Source organism: Onychostruthus taczanowskii, unplaced genomic scaffold (assembly GCF_017590055.1).
Source record: "Onychostruthus taczanowskii isolate IOZ18803 unplaced genomic scaffold, ASM1759005v1 scaffold56, whole genome shotgun sequence".
In the NCBI taxonomy this organism is placed as follows: Eukaryota; Metazoa; Chordata; class Aves; order Passeriformes; family Passeridae; genus Onychostruthus; species Onychostruthus taczanowskii.
In genome coordinates this window covers 904,229-919,603 of record NW_024503235.1, presented here as the reverse complement: position 1 = coordinate 919,603, position 15,375 = coordinate 904,229, and the positions used below count along the sequence as shown (strand labels likewise).

At 48.1% G+C, this 15,375-nt stretch overlaps 1 protein-coding gene across 1 annotated transcript; it reads right to left on the bottom strand.

The window, feature by feature from the left end:
- Positions 1 to 5,826: 5,826 nt before the first annotated feature.
- On the bottom strand, positions 5,827 to 12,375 carry IL22RA1 (interleukin 22 receptor subunit alpha 1). Its single transcript, XM_041417387.1, has 7 exons — positions 12,333 to 12,375; positions 10,094 to 10,226; positions 9,592 to 9,764; positions 8,486 to 8,670; positions 7,882 to 8,017; positions 7,568 to 7,689; positions 5,827 to 6,795 (listed from the first exon to the last, which is right to left on the bottom strand). The coding sequence occupies exons 1-7, from the start codon at positions 12,373 to 12,375 to the stop codon at positions 5,827 to 5,829; spliced, it is 1,761 nt and encodes a 586-aa protein (XP_041273321.1).
- Between the last annotated feature and the right edge of the window lie 3,000 nt (positions 12,376 to 15,375).

Below are 15,375 nucleotides of genomic sequence, written 5' to 3'. Positions count from 1 at the left end.
AAATGTGCAATTCCCCATGCCCAGGCTGCACACAGAACAGTCACAGCTCAGCACTCCAAGAGGAGAATGCTTTATCCAGTCCTTTGCATCCTCAGGGATCATGTGTTTCTTCTGAGCTCTGAGGGAAAGGCTGAAAAATCGTGGAGCAAACAGCATCCTCCCAAATGTCAGCCTGCAAGGAGTGGCTCAGGAGCAGCAGGATTCTCCCAAGGAGTGACCAGGAGAGTTTCCCAGAAAAATCCCCTTGCACAGGTGGAACACAGGAGCAAACATTGGCACTCCTGGCTCCCATCCTGGCTCCCAGCCTCTGCTCTGGGAACCCACAGCTCGATGCTTTTAGCCTCTGACTAATGGCTGAGCATTAAAGGCAATTTTTAACGTGGATCCTTCCTCATCTCCCTGTCCCTGCATTAAATCCCAACCACCCAGCACAATCCTGGCCCTGGGCACGTTCACAGGGTCTACAAGCTCGGGTTACTTTGGAAAAGCAGCTTTGCAAATGTAATTGTTGCTGAATAGAATTTGTTCAAGCATAGTTGTAAATCTTTCCCTAGCTCGTGTTCCATGACTGAAATTTTCCCTTGGCAAATCTTCCACCTGGATTTGAGCTTTGCTGCTTTCGAATCTGAACCTGATAAAAATACAAACCCTCAGCTTTTCCCAGTGTAATTTGCTCATGCAGTTTTTTTACTTGTACAGTTTTCTGTTGATGTAAATAAATTTCTTATAAACAGTCCACGGAAAAGCAGGGTTGTTGTGGTGAATGCAAAATATCCCAACATGCAAATGAAAATACAGAATTATCTTGACAATGTTTCCTTCGTGGGCATAAACTTTGGAAGAAACAGCAAATGCTGACGAGTAAAAGGAGAAGAAAATAAAGCAGGCTTTTTTGGAAAAAAAAAATCATTGTAATTTCATAGTTTCTGCTGTCTTCAGAAGTGGTTCAGCTGCAGAATGAGTCCTGTCATCCTGGGCATCAGAGCCTTGTTTCCCTGCTCATGAATAATTACTGATACACACTCATTTTTACTAAATGGTGGGTTTTATTCTTCCCTGAACAAATTTCATTGTTTTATAGTCACTGTTAAAACCTACACTTTCCAATTCAAATGCAGATTATTTTCTAAACATGCCAGTAAAACAGAGCAGAATCTGGTGAGAAAACATTAAGCAAACCAGGATTTTCATATAACAACACTGGAAAAACAATCATTAAAGCAGATACAATCACAAAGCATAATCTACTTCTGCAGTGCAAGTCAAACAAAGCTGTCACACAAAACAACTGATGCTGCTCTGAAGATCCTACAAAATGCAGAATAAACAGCAGTTTATGTGCAGATAAACCAAACTCACCCGGTGAAGGCTGCAGGGAGAGCCCCTGTCCCCAGGCAAGGCAAGGGACAAAGGAGGTTTCCTTCTCCTGGTGATGACACGAGGATGACTCTCCCCAAAAGAATGTTCCCCATGTTGGAGTGCCCATCCTGCAGTCAAATATAGCCCTGCCAGGCCCTCCCTGACAATGGGGATGGCCCAGCTGGGGACACTCGCTGCTCCCTGCAGTGCCCACCCAACGCCCCCCGGGCTGCCAAATCCCTGCCTTGGCCAGGTGATCTGGAGAGGGACAGGTGCCTCCAAAATCCAGAGCACTGGGGCATGCTCTGCTCTTTTAGGACAGAAGCTCACAAAGCATCTGCACTGAATTATGAATATTTTAACCCTGTCCAGGAATGGCCCTTGGGGTGACCTTGCCATTGCTGCCTGACAGAGTGGTGGCATTTGCTTTGACATCTCTTTAGTGAATGCCAACTCCTGGCAGTGTCTGATTACACCAGGAGCTCCAGCAGCTCGCAGGTTTTGGTGGGCTGGGACTGTTTTATTTCCTTTTTCCAGCAAACAAAGGCTTGGTGCCTCAGAGCAGGGGAGCACTGTGTATCCAGCAGCTCTTCGTGGTGTCTGAGAGTTTGGGGCAGAGATTGCTGATTTTCCATTGATCTGAGGTGGTCCTGCAGTTCCAGCATTCAGGGAAAACCCCTCCCAGCAATGTGAGGAGCAGGTGATGTTTCTTGTGGTGTCCTGTGGGAATGAATTCCACCATCAAATCTGGCACAGCACCTAGTAGCCATTTCTAGGAACCTTGTTTGCTTCACCATCCAAACAAAGAAGAAACCCAGCAGGATCAGCACCAGACTCCAGGTGTGAAGTTCCATTTGGTGGCTGTGTTTGTGACATTCCTTGGAGAGCAGTAAACAGGAAGGACTGGGCATGTCTGAAGCACTTTGGGGTGAGCTGAGCTGTCAAAGGGAAGGAGCACTTCCCTTTCATTGGTTTTGTATCCATGGCCACTCAAGTGCTTCCCTGAATTTTGTATTACGAGAAGTAATGTGTAATTATCATCTATTCTGCTTAAAATTAATGATTTTGTTCATTATGTCACATCAACCCTTTGTTATAAAATTTATTTTATTTAGATGGTCAGACACTGATCTTTGGTCACTGTAAGCAGGGACAGGACTGAGGGAATGCCTGGAGCTGGTTCAGGGTGGTTTTGATTGGATTTAGGGAAAGGTTTTTCCCCAGAGGTTGCTGGGCACTGCCCAGGCTCCCCAGGGAATGGGCACAGAGCTGCCAGAGCTCCAGGAATGTTTGGACAATGCTCTCAAGCACAAGGTGGGGTTGTTGGGGTGTCTGTGCAGGGCCAGGGGTTGAACTTGATGATCCTTGTGGTCCCTTCCAGCTCAGGATATTCTGAGATTCTGGAGGCTCTCCTTCATTCTGTCTCCAGAATCAGAGCTTTCCTTTTGTCCCTCATGTAAGATTTTCCTCCCAGAACTTGTTAAAAACTCACCAGTGATTTTTCATGGTGTTCAAACACCCTCCAGTGCAAAATAAAGGAACAAACAGGGAGGGGGAATGGGATCCTTGGCTTGCAGAGTGCTCATCCCTGGGCAGGATCCCTGCTGAGCTTCCCCTGGGGCTGCTGCTCGAGCAGTGCCAGCTCCCAGATTTAGCTGGGAAGACAAAGAGCAATGCTTTGCTCTAGGGTTACAGCTGCCACCTGCTGCTCTGCTGTCCCTGTCACCCGTGTGACATCTGCTGGGGACACACGCTCCCTGTGGCAAGGCACCTCCAGCTTTTATTGCCCAGAGCTGGGATCAGCCTGGCTGAGGAGGAGAGCGCTGTTGGGCACAGATGGCTTGCATGGGGAGACCTTTGGAGCAATGTTGAAATCCTGCTGTTTATCTGGAAATGCTCCTACACAGAAGGAGATGGAGAAAAGGAGGTCCTGGAGCAGCTCTTTGACACAAATGGATCCGTTTGGTTCTGAGCAGAGGAAGGCAGTGAGGTCAGCAGGGATGATGTGTTCCTTGCTTCAGTAAAATTCAACAGCATCAACATTTCTTTCCAAGCTTTTCCAAAAAGAAATCGCTTGAGAAGTGATGACCTGTATGTTAAATTTAGGAGGTGACTCATGAGACAAGAATCCATTTCCCTCTGCTCAGAAGATCCAGGCCTCAAAGATCAATATTGACTAAGCCATGACGAAAGCAGGAAGCTGAGGATATTGCAGTAGGACAGGGCTCTCCTGCCTGTGATCCCTGGGCACTGGAGCTGCTGGGAGGGTGGAACAGAGAGGATGGGCTGGAATCATTCCTGCCTTTTGTTCAGGCAGGGATAATGCAGCCCTGAAGGTATTTCAGGGCCTGAAGGAGAGGTGGATGTCCCAGCCAGGGGACACTTTGCATCTTTAGGCACCTGTGTGCATTCTAAAAATCCATTCCCAGACTCTCCTCGGTTCCCACCTGTCCTCCAGCAGGATGACACATTTATTACAGTCTGGGCTTGATCAGACCCTGTGGCAGGGCTTCTGAAGAGGGATTTGGAAAGGCTTTTAAAATAGAAAATAACAATTTTAGCAGCAGATTCAAATGCTCTCCCAAGGCCCCCATCCCTTCCACATGACTCTGCCCATACTCGTCCTGTGCTGGGGGTTGTGTTTCACAACACAACCCAAAATGTTGATTATTCCCTGGGTAGCATCACTGGGAATGTTGTTGACACAAGATATGCAGCTCACAGGCAACTCTGAATAAGGTAATTGGCATCACTGGCTTTAAATGCCTCTCCAAGGCGGGGGTTAGTGGAAAAAAATGTTACCCCTGGGGTCTCCCAGTCCTTGGGAACAACTCCAGGAGCTGCAGCTTTTCTCTGTGTGTTGTTTTTGGGGCACAAAGTACAGGAACCAGATCAAAAGACATTCCACAGACCCTTTGGTAGTGAATGGAATGGAGGGAACTCCCTGGGAATGTCCTGCTGGTCACTGCCCAAGCCAGGCAGTATTTCAGTCTTTGATACCCTCACACTTCTTCAGCACATTTGGAATTTTGACCTTTTGGCCTCAGAGGGCTGTGGTCCTTCAGCAGGTGTTGGGGCTGGAGCTCAGAGCTGAACCTTGGCCTGTAAACTTTCTAAGACTATTCCTTTAATCCTGGGTTGAATCATCAAAAATCTTCACTTCATGAGCCTATGGCTTATTTGCAAAATCACCCCAAAGAAAGTGGAATTTAACCTTTACCTTCAGCTTTCCTGGGCTGAGAAAAGCCCCAAGTGCACTTGGAGTGGGAGCAGTTGAATTTTACCTCTGGTCAGATTGGTCTCTGAGTAGATACTTCCCCATACCAGTCAAACCTTGCTTATTCCTGTAAATGCTTTCACTTCTCTAAAACCAATGTCCTCAGACACATTTTTTCACCACAGCAGTGGAAATGAACAGGCTGAACTGTGCTTTCCTCTGAATGAAAAATAATCACCTCCTCTGGTCCCTGAATTAGAATTTAGCTTCCTTTTCCAAGTGATCCAAGGATTTTGACTCCCAAAAAAATGGTCATGGCAGCTGTGGAGGATGTGCCAGGAGCATGGAGCAGGTTCCTCATGGGCAGGGAGGGAGAGCTCCAGACCTCCCTGGTCTCCTGTGTGGATTACTGATGCATGGATTGGGATAAATTGAGGTTGAGGGTTGAACTGGGAGTGCTGCAAATCCTCACATCCCTTCCTGCCTGGAATGTGGTCCCAGGTGCTTCATCCCTGGGGATCTCAGGGGAGGCAGAGAATGTGTGACTACTGCAGAGAAAGAAAGGAGCAGCAGCTGAGAAAGCTCAGAACTAGGCCAAGGCTGCATTAATCTTTTGCTGAGATGAAAAAGGCTTTATCTTTGTACAGGTATTAAAAAAGGCTTAATCTTTGTACAGGTATTAAAAAGCACAGGGGACAGGGACACATTTCACAGAATTGCTGCATCAGGAGCTGTTACCCAGTTTCAATGACTCCTTTAAAGGCAAAGTCCATTCCAGGAAAGTGGAATACTCTTTTCCAAGTCATTTATCCAAGGGTAGAACACCAGTAACTGTTTACTTCTTTTACTGTACCCTGGTACATTAAATACTTCTAGGTTTGCATACCTGAATTTCTTCAAAGGGAGTTACATCTTAGCCCTCTATCTCAGGTGTTGGTAAAGAGCACATACACTTTGTGAATTTTGCTAAATTTTCAGTAAACTGAATCTGGGATTGGAAACTGAATTTGCACTGATCTTTTAAAGTAATCCCATTCATAATAAATATGAGAATATGTGAGAAATAAAGACCTGTTGTTTAAGTGCAAAGGTACAGTATGGCAGTGTAACAAGAAGCAATTCTATCAGTAAAGATAGAACAGTGTGACAGCCCTGAGCTCTGTTAATACAGCCAGCATCAGCTGTGGCTTTGCATTGCTTCTGTTTTATACAAGAAAACATCATCTGGATTTAAATACCACTAATTCATCCTAATAAAATTCTGTGCTCTCCTCATCCCACTGCACTTTCAAGTCCAAATCTTTGAAGAGCATGGTGAGAGGAGTGCCCCTGTCCTGGCCTGGGGACCCGCTCAGCTCTGTGCAGCCCAGCCCCTTTGCTGCTGGGAACATTTCCATGGCTGCAGTCTCTGGGAGCTGCACTCTGTCTGCAGGGTGTGGGAATGGCTCTGGCAGCACCCACTGCTCCCCGTGCCTCCCTGCAGGGGGGTCACTGCCAGTCCGGACCGAGAGCAGCAGGGGTGCCAGCAGTTCCTCCTCTGCAGCGGAGGCTGGCGCAGCTTTCCCTGCAGGCAGCAGCAGGGACAGGGCTGCCTGCTGTCTGTAGCATCCTCCTTGTTCCAGCAAGGACAGGGACAGCTGGGACACACGCTCTGGATCTTCCAGCCCCTCACTCTGCAGCAGCAGCTGGCTCTGCCCAGGGCTCCCCTGGATCACAACTGACTCCAGTCTGTCCCTGCTCTTCCACAGGGCCGCCTTTGGCTGCTGCTCTTTGTAATCCCAGTGGCTGCAGCTCTTTCCCAGCCCATGGCTTCGGAGCTCTCCGTCCTCAGAACGATCCGGAGAAGATTCCTTCAGCCTTTGCTCGGGCTGTGAGCTCCTGTCCGTGCCCTCCACGCACAGCCCGTAGGTCAGGGCCAGGCTGGAGCTGCCTGGGGCAGCAGCAGTGCTCTGCTCAGCTCTCTGAGGAGTGTAAGCAGTGATGGGAGCTGGCATTTCCACCTGGGAGGGCTCAGGGGTCAGCTGCAGTGCTGCAACATCCACCTGCTGCTGGTAGGGACAGGAGGGCTGTCGTGGCTCCAGGGCCCAGTCCAAATGTTGGCTCATCTGGGCCAGCTGCACTTCAGGGATGAAAGGGGAAGGTTTGGAAAAGCTGAGGGGCTTTATGATGTGCTCCACTGTCAGTGTGAGAGGCTGGAACGATGGAATCCCTCTGAAGTCCTGGTGGAGTAGATAAAAAAGCACAAGTTATTACCAAGAAGCTGTGACCTTGAAGGTTTGCTTTAGTTACTCTAACATTTTCTTTGGAGAAGTGTCAGTGAAAGCCAGTAACAACCACCAGGGATCTGCTCTGCTGACAAAAGAGCTCTGCTTCTTTTTCTCTCCTGGAGATTGACCATTCACAGGAATACAGACATTTCTCATTGTCTATCAACTATGCAGTCTTGAAATATGAGGAAGAAAATCTCCTGCTTTCACTTTTGCAAGATTTGGCCTAAGCCCTGCAGCATGGAAATAGCATAAAAATCCTTGAGCTCATTAGCATGAAAACCCAGTTCTTGCTGTGGGAGATGAGGGGTAGCTGAGAACCCCAGGGTTTCAAGGGAAAATGGGGATTTAGGATGCCTCAGGTTTAGCTGCCTAACCCAAGGGGCTCAGTTTTGGGCAGGTTCTGAGCACTTTAAAATATCAGTAATGTGCAGTGATTGCCTAGACCAAGCTCCTTAACCCTTTAAATGAAGGAGGGTGGGTTTAGATGGGATACTGGGGAGAAATGCTTTACTCAGACAGTGCTGAGGCCCTGGCACAGAGCAGCTCTGGCTGCCCCTGGATCCCTGGCAGTGCCCAGGCCAGGCTGGACGGGGCTTGGAGCAGCCTGGGACAGTGGCAGGTGTGGACCTTATACAGAGCATGGACTAAATGCCCTTTCCAGCCCCAGGCAGGGGTGATTCTGTGATTTGCAAGCTGGGCTGCAGTGGCTGAGGGCACTCACCAGGGCCCTGGGCTGGGCACTGCGCTGTTTGATGTATTTGTAGATCACAAAAGCAGTGGCAGCAAAAACCAGCCCGGCACAGAAGGCCAGAGCCACCAGACAGTAGAGAATCCACGTCTTGTCTGGGGAAAGAACAGGTGGAAAAAGAGCTGGATTAGAAAAAAATGTCACAATTAGCTAGGTGATATCACAGGTTTAGTCTCACAGGAATTAATTTTTAAATTATTCAAACGTTCTGTGCTGAAAATCAATGCATTTTGTGTATTCAATATCCCAGCTGGAATTTTTAACTTTCAGCAGAGTTAAAGTCTCACCTGCCAGTGTTTTGACCCAAAACACCTGAGGTTTGCTCCTTCTCTGGAGCAGACAGATATAAACTGTCCCGTTGTACTCAGTGTCTGGGTCCAAGTTGGAAACTTCAAATTCTTTGTTGTGCTCATTCTTTGTCCACTGTTGAAAAGAAAGATAAAATCTGTATTTGGGCAAGATGAAATTTTCTTCAATTCAGATTGCAAAATTCAGCATAAAATATTTACTAATGAGGTCTTACATGGCTCAAATTATTCTGTATGTATGGAACTCTGATTTTTTTTCTGAAAGATATTTATATGATTTTGTTTTCCATTATTTCTGTATTTAATTCTGCATTTCAGTTTCTTAAGACTTGAAAATTACTGCTTCAGTAATTTTTAGTCACCAATGGTTTTACTTTTTGCTAGTTGTACAGTACTCTTGGAAAATCCTTTTTTCCCCAGAGTTTAAGAAGAAAGCTTAAAGTTCCTGTTGTCCTGAGAGTCCAAGACTCCAAGGCTTTTCCTTGTACATAGAAATCTCCCCCATCCTGTGTAAACTGAGATCCTTCTCCAGCTCATCTGAAATGGGATATACAGCATCCCAGTGCCCGAGGTTGTGCTTTACCTGCTGCTGTGTCCTCTGGTTGAATATTGTCAGGTGATAATCCACAGTCCCAAATTTGCTGTAAATGTCCTCCACGCTGAGCTGCTGCTCATCCTCCCCCCGCAGGGGGGTCAGGGGGGGCCGGATCAGGAACTTGATGGAGCGGACGTAGGGAATGTGTTCCACTTGGGGGGCCCCTATGATGGCTGGGAAAGGCACCACAGGCACTGTCAGCTGTGTTAGCATCATCTGATATCTTAACCACACCCCAGACTCGCTGAAATTGCTGTTTCTGTTGGTACAAAAAGGTGGCTGAGCTGTGTGAGCGTGGCAGGAGTCAGGCTGCTGCACACGGAGTGTTTGGGGTTCTCTGCCTTCACAGTGTTTGTCCCCAGGAATTCCCATCCCAGGCTTTTCCAGCTCCATGTTCCCTGTCCCTGTGCAGGATGTTCTCCTTCATGTGTGTGTGAGGGATGAAGTCCCACCACAGTAACAGCTGCCCAAATCCCAATTCCCATCCTACAGATTTACTATAGGGCTTTTGTGCCTGCACTTATCTCTGGTGACAGGCACACACCACACCCAGCACTGCACAGGGCTTTAATCCAAATTTTCACAGCTTTTTTGGTGCAAAGACCTGAAGGCTCTTCACAACCATTGGCTGCTGATGCCACCTTGAATTATTCTTGGTGATTTTTCAGTAGGAAATTTTAGCCACAGAGCCAATAAGGCTCCCAGAGGCTGCGTTGTGTCTGCAGTAGGGCTCACTTTGGGGTTGGGACATGAAGTATCCACTGGAATGGACGCTTATCCCAAAGTTCCCATTTCACAGCTGCTGGGACTCACTGTCCTCAGGTTGCCCATCATGTCCCTTACTCATTTCTCTATTCCTCCCACCAGCAGCTCTCCCTTCCATCACACCAAGCTTTTCCTTTCTCTGACCCCACTTCAGCACCAGCTCTCAGCTGCGACCCTGCCCATTTCTCATTCACCTTGCCCAAAACACCAAACCCCCAAGGCTTCACTCCCCCCCACCAAGCACAGAGCCTTGCAAGGCTGATCTGGGAGGAGATGCTGCCCTTCAGGAGGCAGGAGCAGGGCTCTCTAGGGGCTGCACTGGTACCTACTCTCCTTGCGGGGCTCGAAGCGCTCGGAGCGCACCCAGCTGGGGGAGCAGCCCCGCGCCCGCACCCGCCCGTAGAAATGCTCCCTGAAGTTCTCTGTCTCCTTGCTGAGGTTGCAGAAGAGCTGGGTGATGCTCTGGCACTCATGTTTGGTGAGCCAGGATTTCTCTCCATACCTGAGGACAAAACAAGGATTTGGGGTTGTTAGGTTGGATAGGACTCGGGGAAAATGGAACAGAGAGAAGGAAGTTGCTGAAGGCATGAGTAGCTCAGTTATGGAGCAAAGCAACCCAAGATGTCAAATATTTGCTCAAATGAGCATCATCTCCCACTTAGAATAATCCTAAATATTCATAGGATTATATGAACCATTATATGAACCATTATATGAACCATTATATGAACCACAATACAGGCAGGAGAAACAGCAAAATCAACTTTTCTCTCTTGGCCCTTCTTTCTTGAGACCCCTAGGAACAGCCCAAAAGAAGCAAAGTTCACATACTGTTTGTACTGGACATCAAACACAGTGCCAGGGGGAATATCTGCCTCTGTTTCCCATGTCAGGATGTTCTCAAAGTTTGTGGAAGAAAATGCTGCACGTTTCAGACATGATGATCTCTCTGTAGTCACAATACCTGAAGGACCAGAGAAACTGGCTTTAAAAAGCATCTTCTGACACCTCAATGGATCTTGTGGTATTTTGCTAAAGCTGGGCTGAAAAGAAGGAGCTTGAGCAGAACAAGGCTTCAAACTGTGTTCACATCACACTCTTGCAGACAACTGACTCATCCCAAAGAAATCAGGAATTTATACAGAAAAGCCTCAAAAACTGAAGTCAGAAAGAGAATCCTTGAATTTCTAGTCGAGTTTCTTTAACAGCCTTTACATGGGTGGTAAAATAAGACAATAACCTGTTTTCAAGCCCAGAATCAGGTCTGTGAATGTCTCTGCTTTCTGCCCCTGCTCAAGGAAGTGACATGCAGAGCTCAGTGTCACCTCCTGAAGATGTGGCTCCGTTCTCCTCTCGTGCTCCATGTTTTATTGGATGGAAAGTGCCTGTACAGAGTGACACCCGGTGTCTGGACTCTGGCCTGGGTGTGCCAGGGTGACAGCAAACAGCTCAGCCCAGCTCCCTGCTTTCTGAGCCCTGCTGCTCTTCCTTCAGGGTCAGGAATGTCACCTGGCCCTGCAAACATGGGGACAGCAGGACCCCACTGTGGCCCTCCTGCAGAAGGTGCTGCAGAAAAGTCCTTGAGGATTTTGTGTTTCTCTTACCATGAAAAAACAAAGTGCAAAATTTATACAAGAGTTTCTAACCCCAGGATTTATAAACTCTGAATTCAGATTATAGGCAGACCCTCAAAGATAAATAATTTACACATTATTCAGCTCTTTGTTTGTGGCACTGATAAACGCCTGGGGCATGTGAGGGCTTCAGCCTGCAGTGAACAATGAGACCCCTGGTGAAAAATGAAAAAATAGCAAATGAAAATATCACAGATGGGCAAACTGAGCCCTGGGATGGGACTGCCTTGGACACATCACATTGAACAGAGACTAAATTCCACCTGGATCCTCACTCCAAGCTTTCAGCCATGGACCAGGACTGAGCAGTTCAGTCTGCTGGCTGAATGGAGGAGGGTTAGGCAGAAAAGCACAGATCCCTTCTCAGTCCTGTGTGTGGCATTTGGGCAGGGAAGTGGTGCAGAAATGGGCTGCTGGTTACTCCAGATTTTGTCCTGATTTCATCTGCAGCTCCACATTTGCCTTTGCTCACTCCAGGCTCAGCAGGAGGCAGCAGTGTGGGTATGGAGTGGGATTCCCTGCCCTGAAAACTGAGTCACAAATACCCCAATCTTATCAGGAGTAGGAAATCTCTGTCTTCCCACATTTATCCATGCTAAGAACACTGTTATGCAAAGCAGCATAACACAAGCACAGTCAAGTGTGGGCAGGGGAAAACCGGGATATTTCACAGTGTGACAGTCCCTTGGGCTGAGGAGTTTCACAGGGTGAGATCCCAGACACAGCAGATGGATGCTGAATGCTGAAAAGCTGGTGTCTGGAAAAAGCAGCTTTATCCTTCATTCACCCAGCAGTGAGCTTGTCACATCTGCAGTAGGATTAAATGGCTTTTAGAGGGTAGATCTACATTAGATATCAGGGAGAAATTGTTCCCTGGGAGGGTGGGGAGGCCCTGGCACGGGGTGCCCAGAGCAGCTGTGGCTGCCCCATCTCTGGAAGTGCCCAAGGCCAGGCTGGACAGGGCTTGGAGCTCCTGGGACAGTGGAAGGTGTCCCTGCCATGCAGGGGTGGGATGAGATGAGCTTTAAGTCCCTTCCAACCCAACCATTCTCCAATGACTCCCTCATTTTAAGATTCCATTCTTTGTTTGTACCCCCTTTAAAATCAGGACTGTTCTTGTGTGCCTTTGCTTAAGACACGAGGAGACTGATCCAAAAGCCACCTGATACCGATGAACATCCTTCACTGCTGTAGGATTTGGGTCCCAGCACAGTGACAAACCCTTTGAAGTGAAGGAATCTTTCTCCCTCCCTACTAATCCCTTAAGTGCTGAGCACACCAGCCACACATGGGAGTTACTACGAGGAGAGAGAACTCAGAAGAGAACCCAGACAACAGCTCATTCTCTAGGTGATAACTCAGGAAACAGGAGTGAAGTGCAGACACCAGAATCAAACAGAATCCCACAGTCAACAACAGCAGAGCTCAGGACTTACCGAGCACTGAAACTCCAGCCAGGACGATCAGAAATCCCTTCATGAATGACTCTGCAGGCTGGGCTGCGAGAGCAGGCAGCTGCTCCTGTGTGCAGGTGAATCACCTTTTGGCTGAATTCTTTCTTGCCAGGCCAGGTTGGATTCGTTGCTCAGTAACAGAGCAAAGCAGAGCTCCTGTCCTGCCTTCCCTGGGCTCTGAGCTCCCAGCTGCTCGGAGCCCTGCGCATGTGTGACGCCGCGGAGTGACAGCAGGAGCACCTCTCCCCTCCAGTGCACACCTGACTGTACAAAGGTGCACGAGCCAGAGGCTGAGAAAATCCCCAGCTCCTGAAAAAGAGCCAAATACCTTTTTGCTGAGAGCTTCCTGCCTGAAAGCCCTCCCTGAGGTTCCTGGGGTTTGAGGTTTGCTTTTCTGGTCGGGTAATTTGAGCTTGTTACAACTCTAGACATTGAAACTTAGAGCTGTGCACCTGCTTGGTTTAATACCTGCTGCAAGCAGTGCACCTATTTCCTCCACAAATACTTCTGAATTCTTTCTCACAATGAAAGTCAGCCAGAGCACTGGGGTTTTTTCACCTGATGTGGGCAAGAGGTAGAAGAGTGGTGGCCTTTCCACAGGAGGAGCACCTGCTGTCCCACAGCTCCACAGAGACTATTGTACACCTACAATGTTTATTTTTGTGGCTGTTTACAGTGTAAAGTTCTGTGACTGAATCCACGTGATAAGAACTGGGAGTTTGTATGGACAAGAAGAAAGGGATACAGTCCCTTTTCCATAATGAGCTCAGTTTTTAAGGTGTTATTTTGTTTTCAAAATACAAACCCTATGTGCTTCTGACTGTTGATTTTACTGCTCCATCCTTGCAAACATGTGATAGAATTCACAAACCCCTTCTGCTTCCCTCCTCATCTGTGCATTTCCTGTTTCTGATGCTGTTTCTGTTCCCTGCCCTGCCTGGGTGTGGAAGGGCTCTGTGATTCCAGCCCTGCCATGGTGCATCCCTGGCACTTTGTTTTTCTCAGCTCACCTGGACAAAGGCAGAGGCCTGAGGTTTATTAAACCAGACACACCTATCCACCAGTGTCTAATTAAGTACAACTGTTTGTTAGGGTGTTTCCTGAACAGCCTGATAAAAGTATTTCCATTTTCCCTTCCCTCACATCGCTGCCTCACGCTCCTGCTGTGTGATGGGGCACAGCTGAGGGACCTGGGTGTGCACCTGAGCCTTCAGTTCTGAGAACAGAACTTCAAACCTTACCTCTGCCCTTATTTCTAGCCCAGTGTCTCCTTTTTGAAACACCTTTCTGAATCTTTGGGGACCTGAAGATGTCCAAAATTCACCTTTCAAGTTTAAAGTTAGGGTTTTATCTTCCAAACTCTCTCAAACTTTTCCTCACAGTGTGTGGGGACTGCAGCTTCCTGGTGACTGGTGGGCATGAACCCTCCATGAGTGGATGTGGCCCTGGGGACAGGGGACAGGGTGGGTTCCCAGCTGGACCCGATGATCCCCAGGGTGTTTTCCTAAGGAAATGATTCCCTGATGCTGTGATAAGACCTGGAGCAGCTGCTCTGGGAGAGGAGCACTGTGCTCTGGCCATGACTGACCCTTCTGCAGAGGAAAACAGCTCTCAAGCCTTGCTGAAAGAAAATGAGGAGTTGGATGCTGCCACCACCTGTGCAGCTCAGCTGGCCTGCAGCCTGTCCCTCTGCTCCCTGGACAAGACAAGAACTGATCCCAGGCTGTGTTTGCAGAGCTGGGACATGTCAAAATCATTTTGTAGAGGTTACTCAACTTCGGAGCTTCCTGTAAATCAAAGCCTGGGGGGTTTTCCTGGATTGCACAAGAAATTGGGTGGTGATTATGTTTGGATCATCTGTGTCTTTCCAAATGAACTGGAGGGATAACAATGCAGGATGTTAAGGACACTTAGCAGAGGACAAAGGAATAGTCCAGCAGGTGAATCCTTTCCCCCACCTCTCCTTTGGACTTTAATTCAGGACCTTTATGAGTACATCTTGCTGCAAAGCAGTTCCCAGTCCCTTACTCCTTTTTTCCCTCCAATTCTCAAAGGATTTCAGCTTTCATACCCTCCATCAACACCCTCCCCTTATCTGAGCCCTCTCGGAGAGCAGAAAATGACTGGGAGTGTTTCCCTCTTTCTTTTAATGCTTTGTTTTCCTGTGAGTCCTTTACACAAAGGCTCCTTTTGATACTGGAGTATAAAAAGCCTTTACAAGGGCATGAAGTGATGGGACAAAGGTGATGGCTGTAAACTGCCAGAGGCGAGATCTAGATTAGATACTGGACTGAAATCGGTCCCTGGGAGGGTGGTGACTCCCTGGCACAGGTGCCCAGAGCAGCTGGGGGTGCCCCTGGATCCCTGGCAGTGCCCAAGGCCAGGTTGGACAGGCTTGGACCAGCCTGGGACAGTGGGAAGTGTCCCAGCCATGGCAGTGGGATGAACTTCAGGATCTCTTCCCACCAAAGCATTCTGTGATTCTTTGTTCAGTTCTGGCTTTCCAGTGACCAGAGTGACCTGGCTGGGAAGTCTCAGAATTCCACTCCAGCCCAGGATGGGCTCCTGTTTTAAAGGTAATGTTTTTTTCAGGATGAGCTGCAATCCCTCTTTATAGCTCTGGAAAACAAAACCACGTACACATGGAGATTTATATCAAAATATTATTGCTCTCAGACATTCTGCACAGCAGGAGGAATTTCAGCTTCAATAAATATGAAATAAAAAATAAATAAACAAACATGCTGCACACTTGGGTTTCAGTTCCCCCTGCTGGAACCCAGAAGGTGATTTCTGCAGGATGAGGTGGAGAACTTCTCATGCCACAAAAACCAGATCTTGCTGAATATCTCTGTAAGGAACTCCTAGTCAAGCTCTGGACTTTGCAGGGAAGCAAAGGTGACACCAAGCACTTCAAAATCTGCTCCAAATCCACGTGCAGGCGCACCACTGCATTTTCAGGCCCTTGTTCTGAAGTTCAGGTGAGCCCCATGCCTGTTTGCTGGGTGGTCCCTCAGAGATGTCC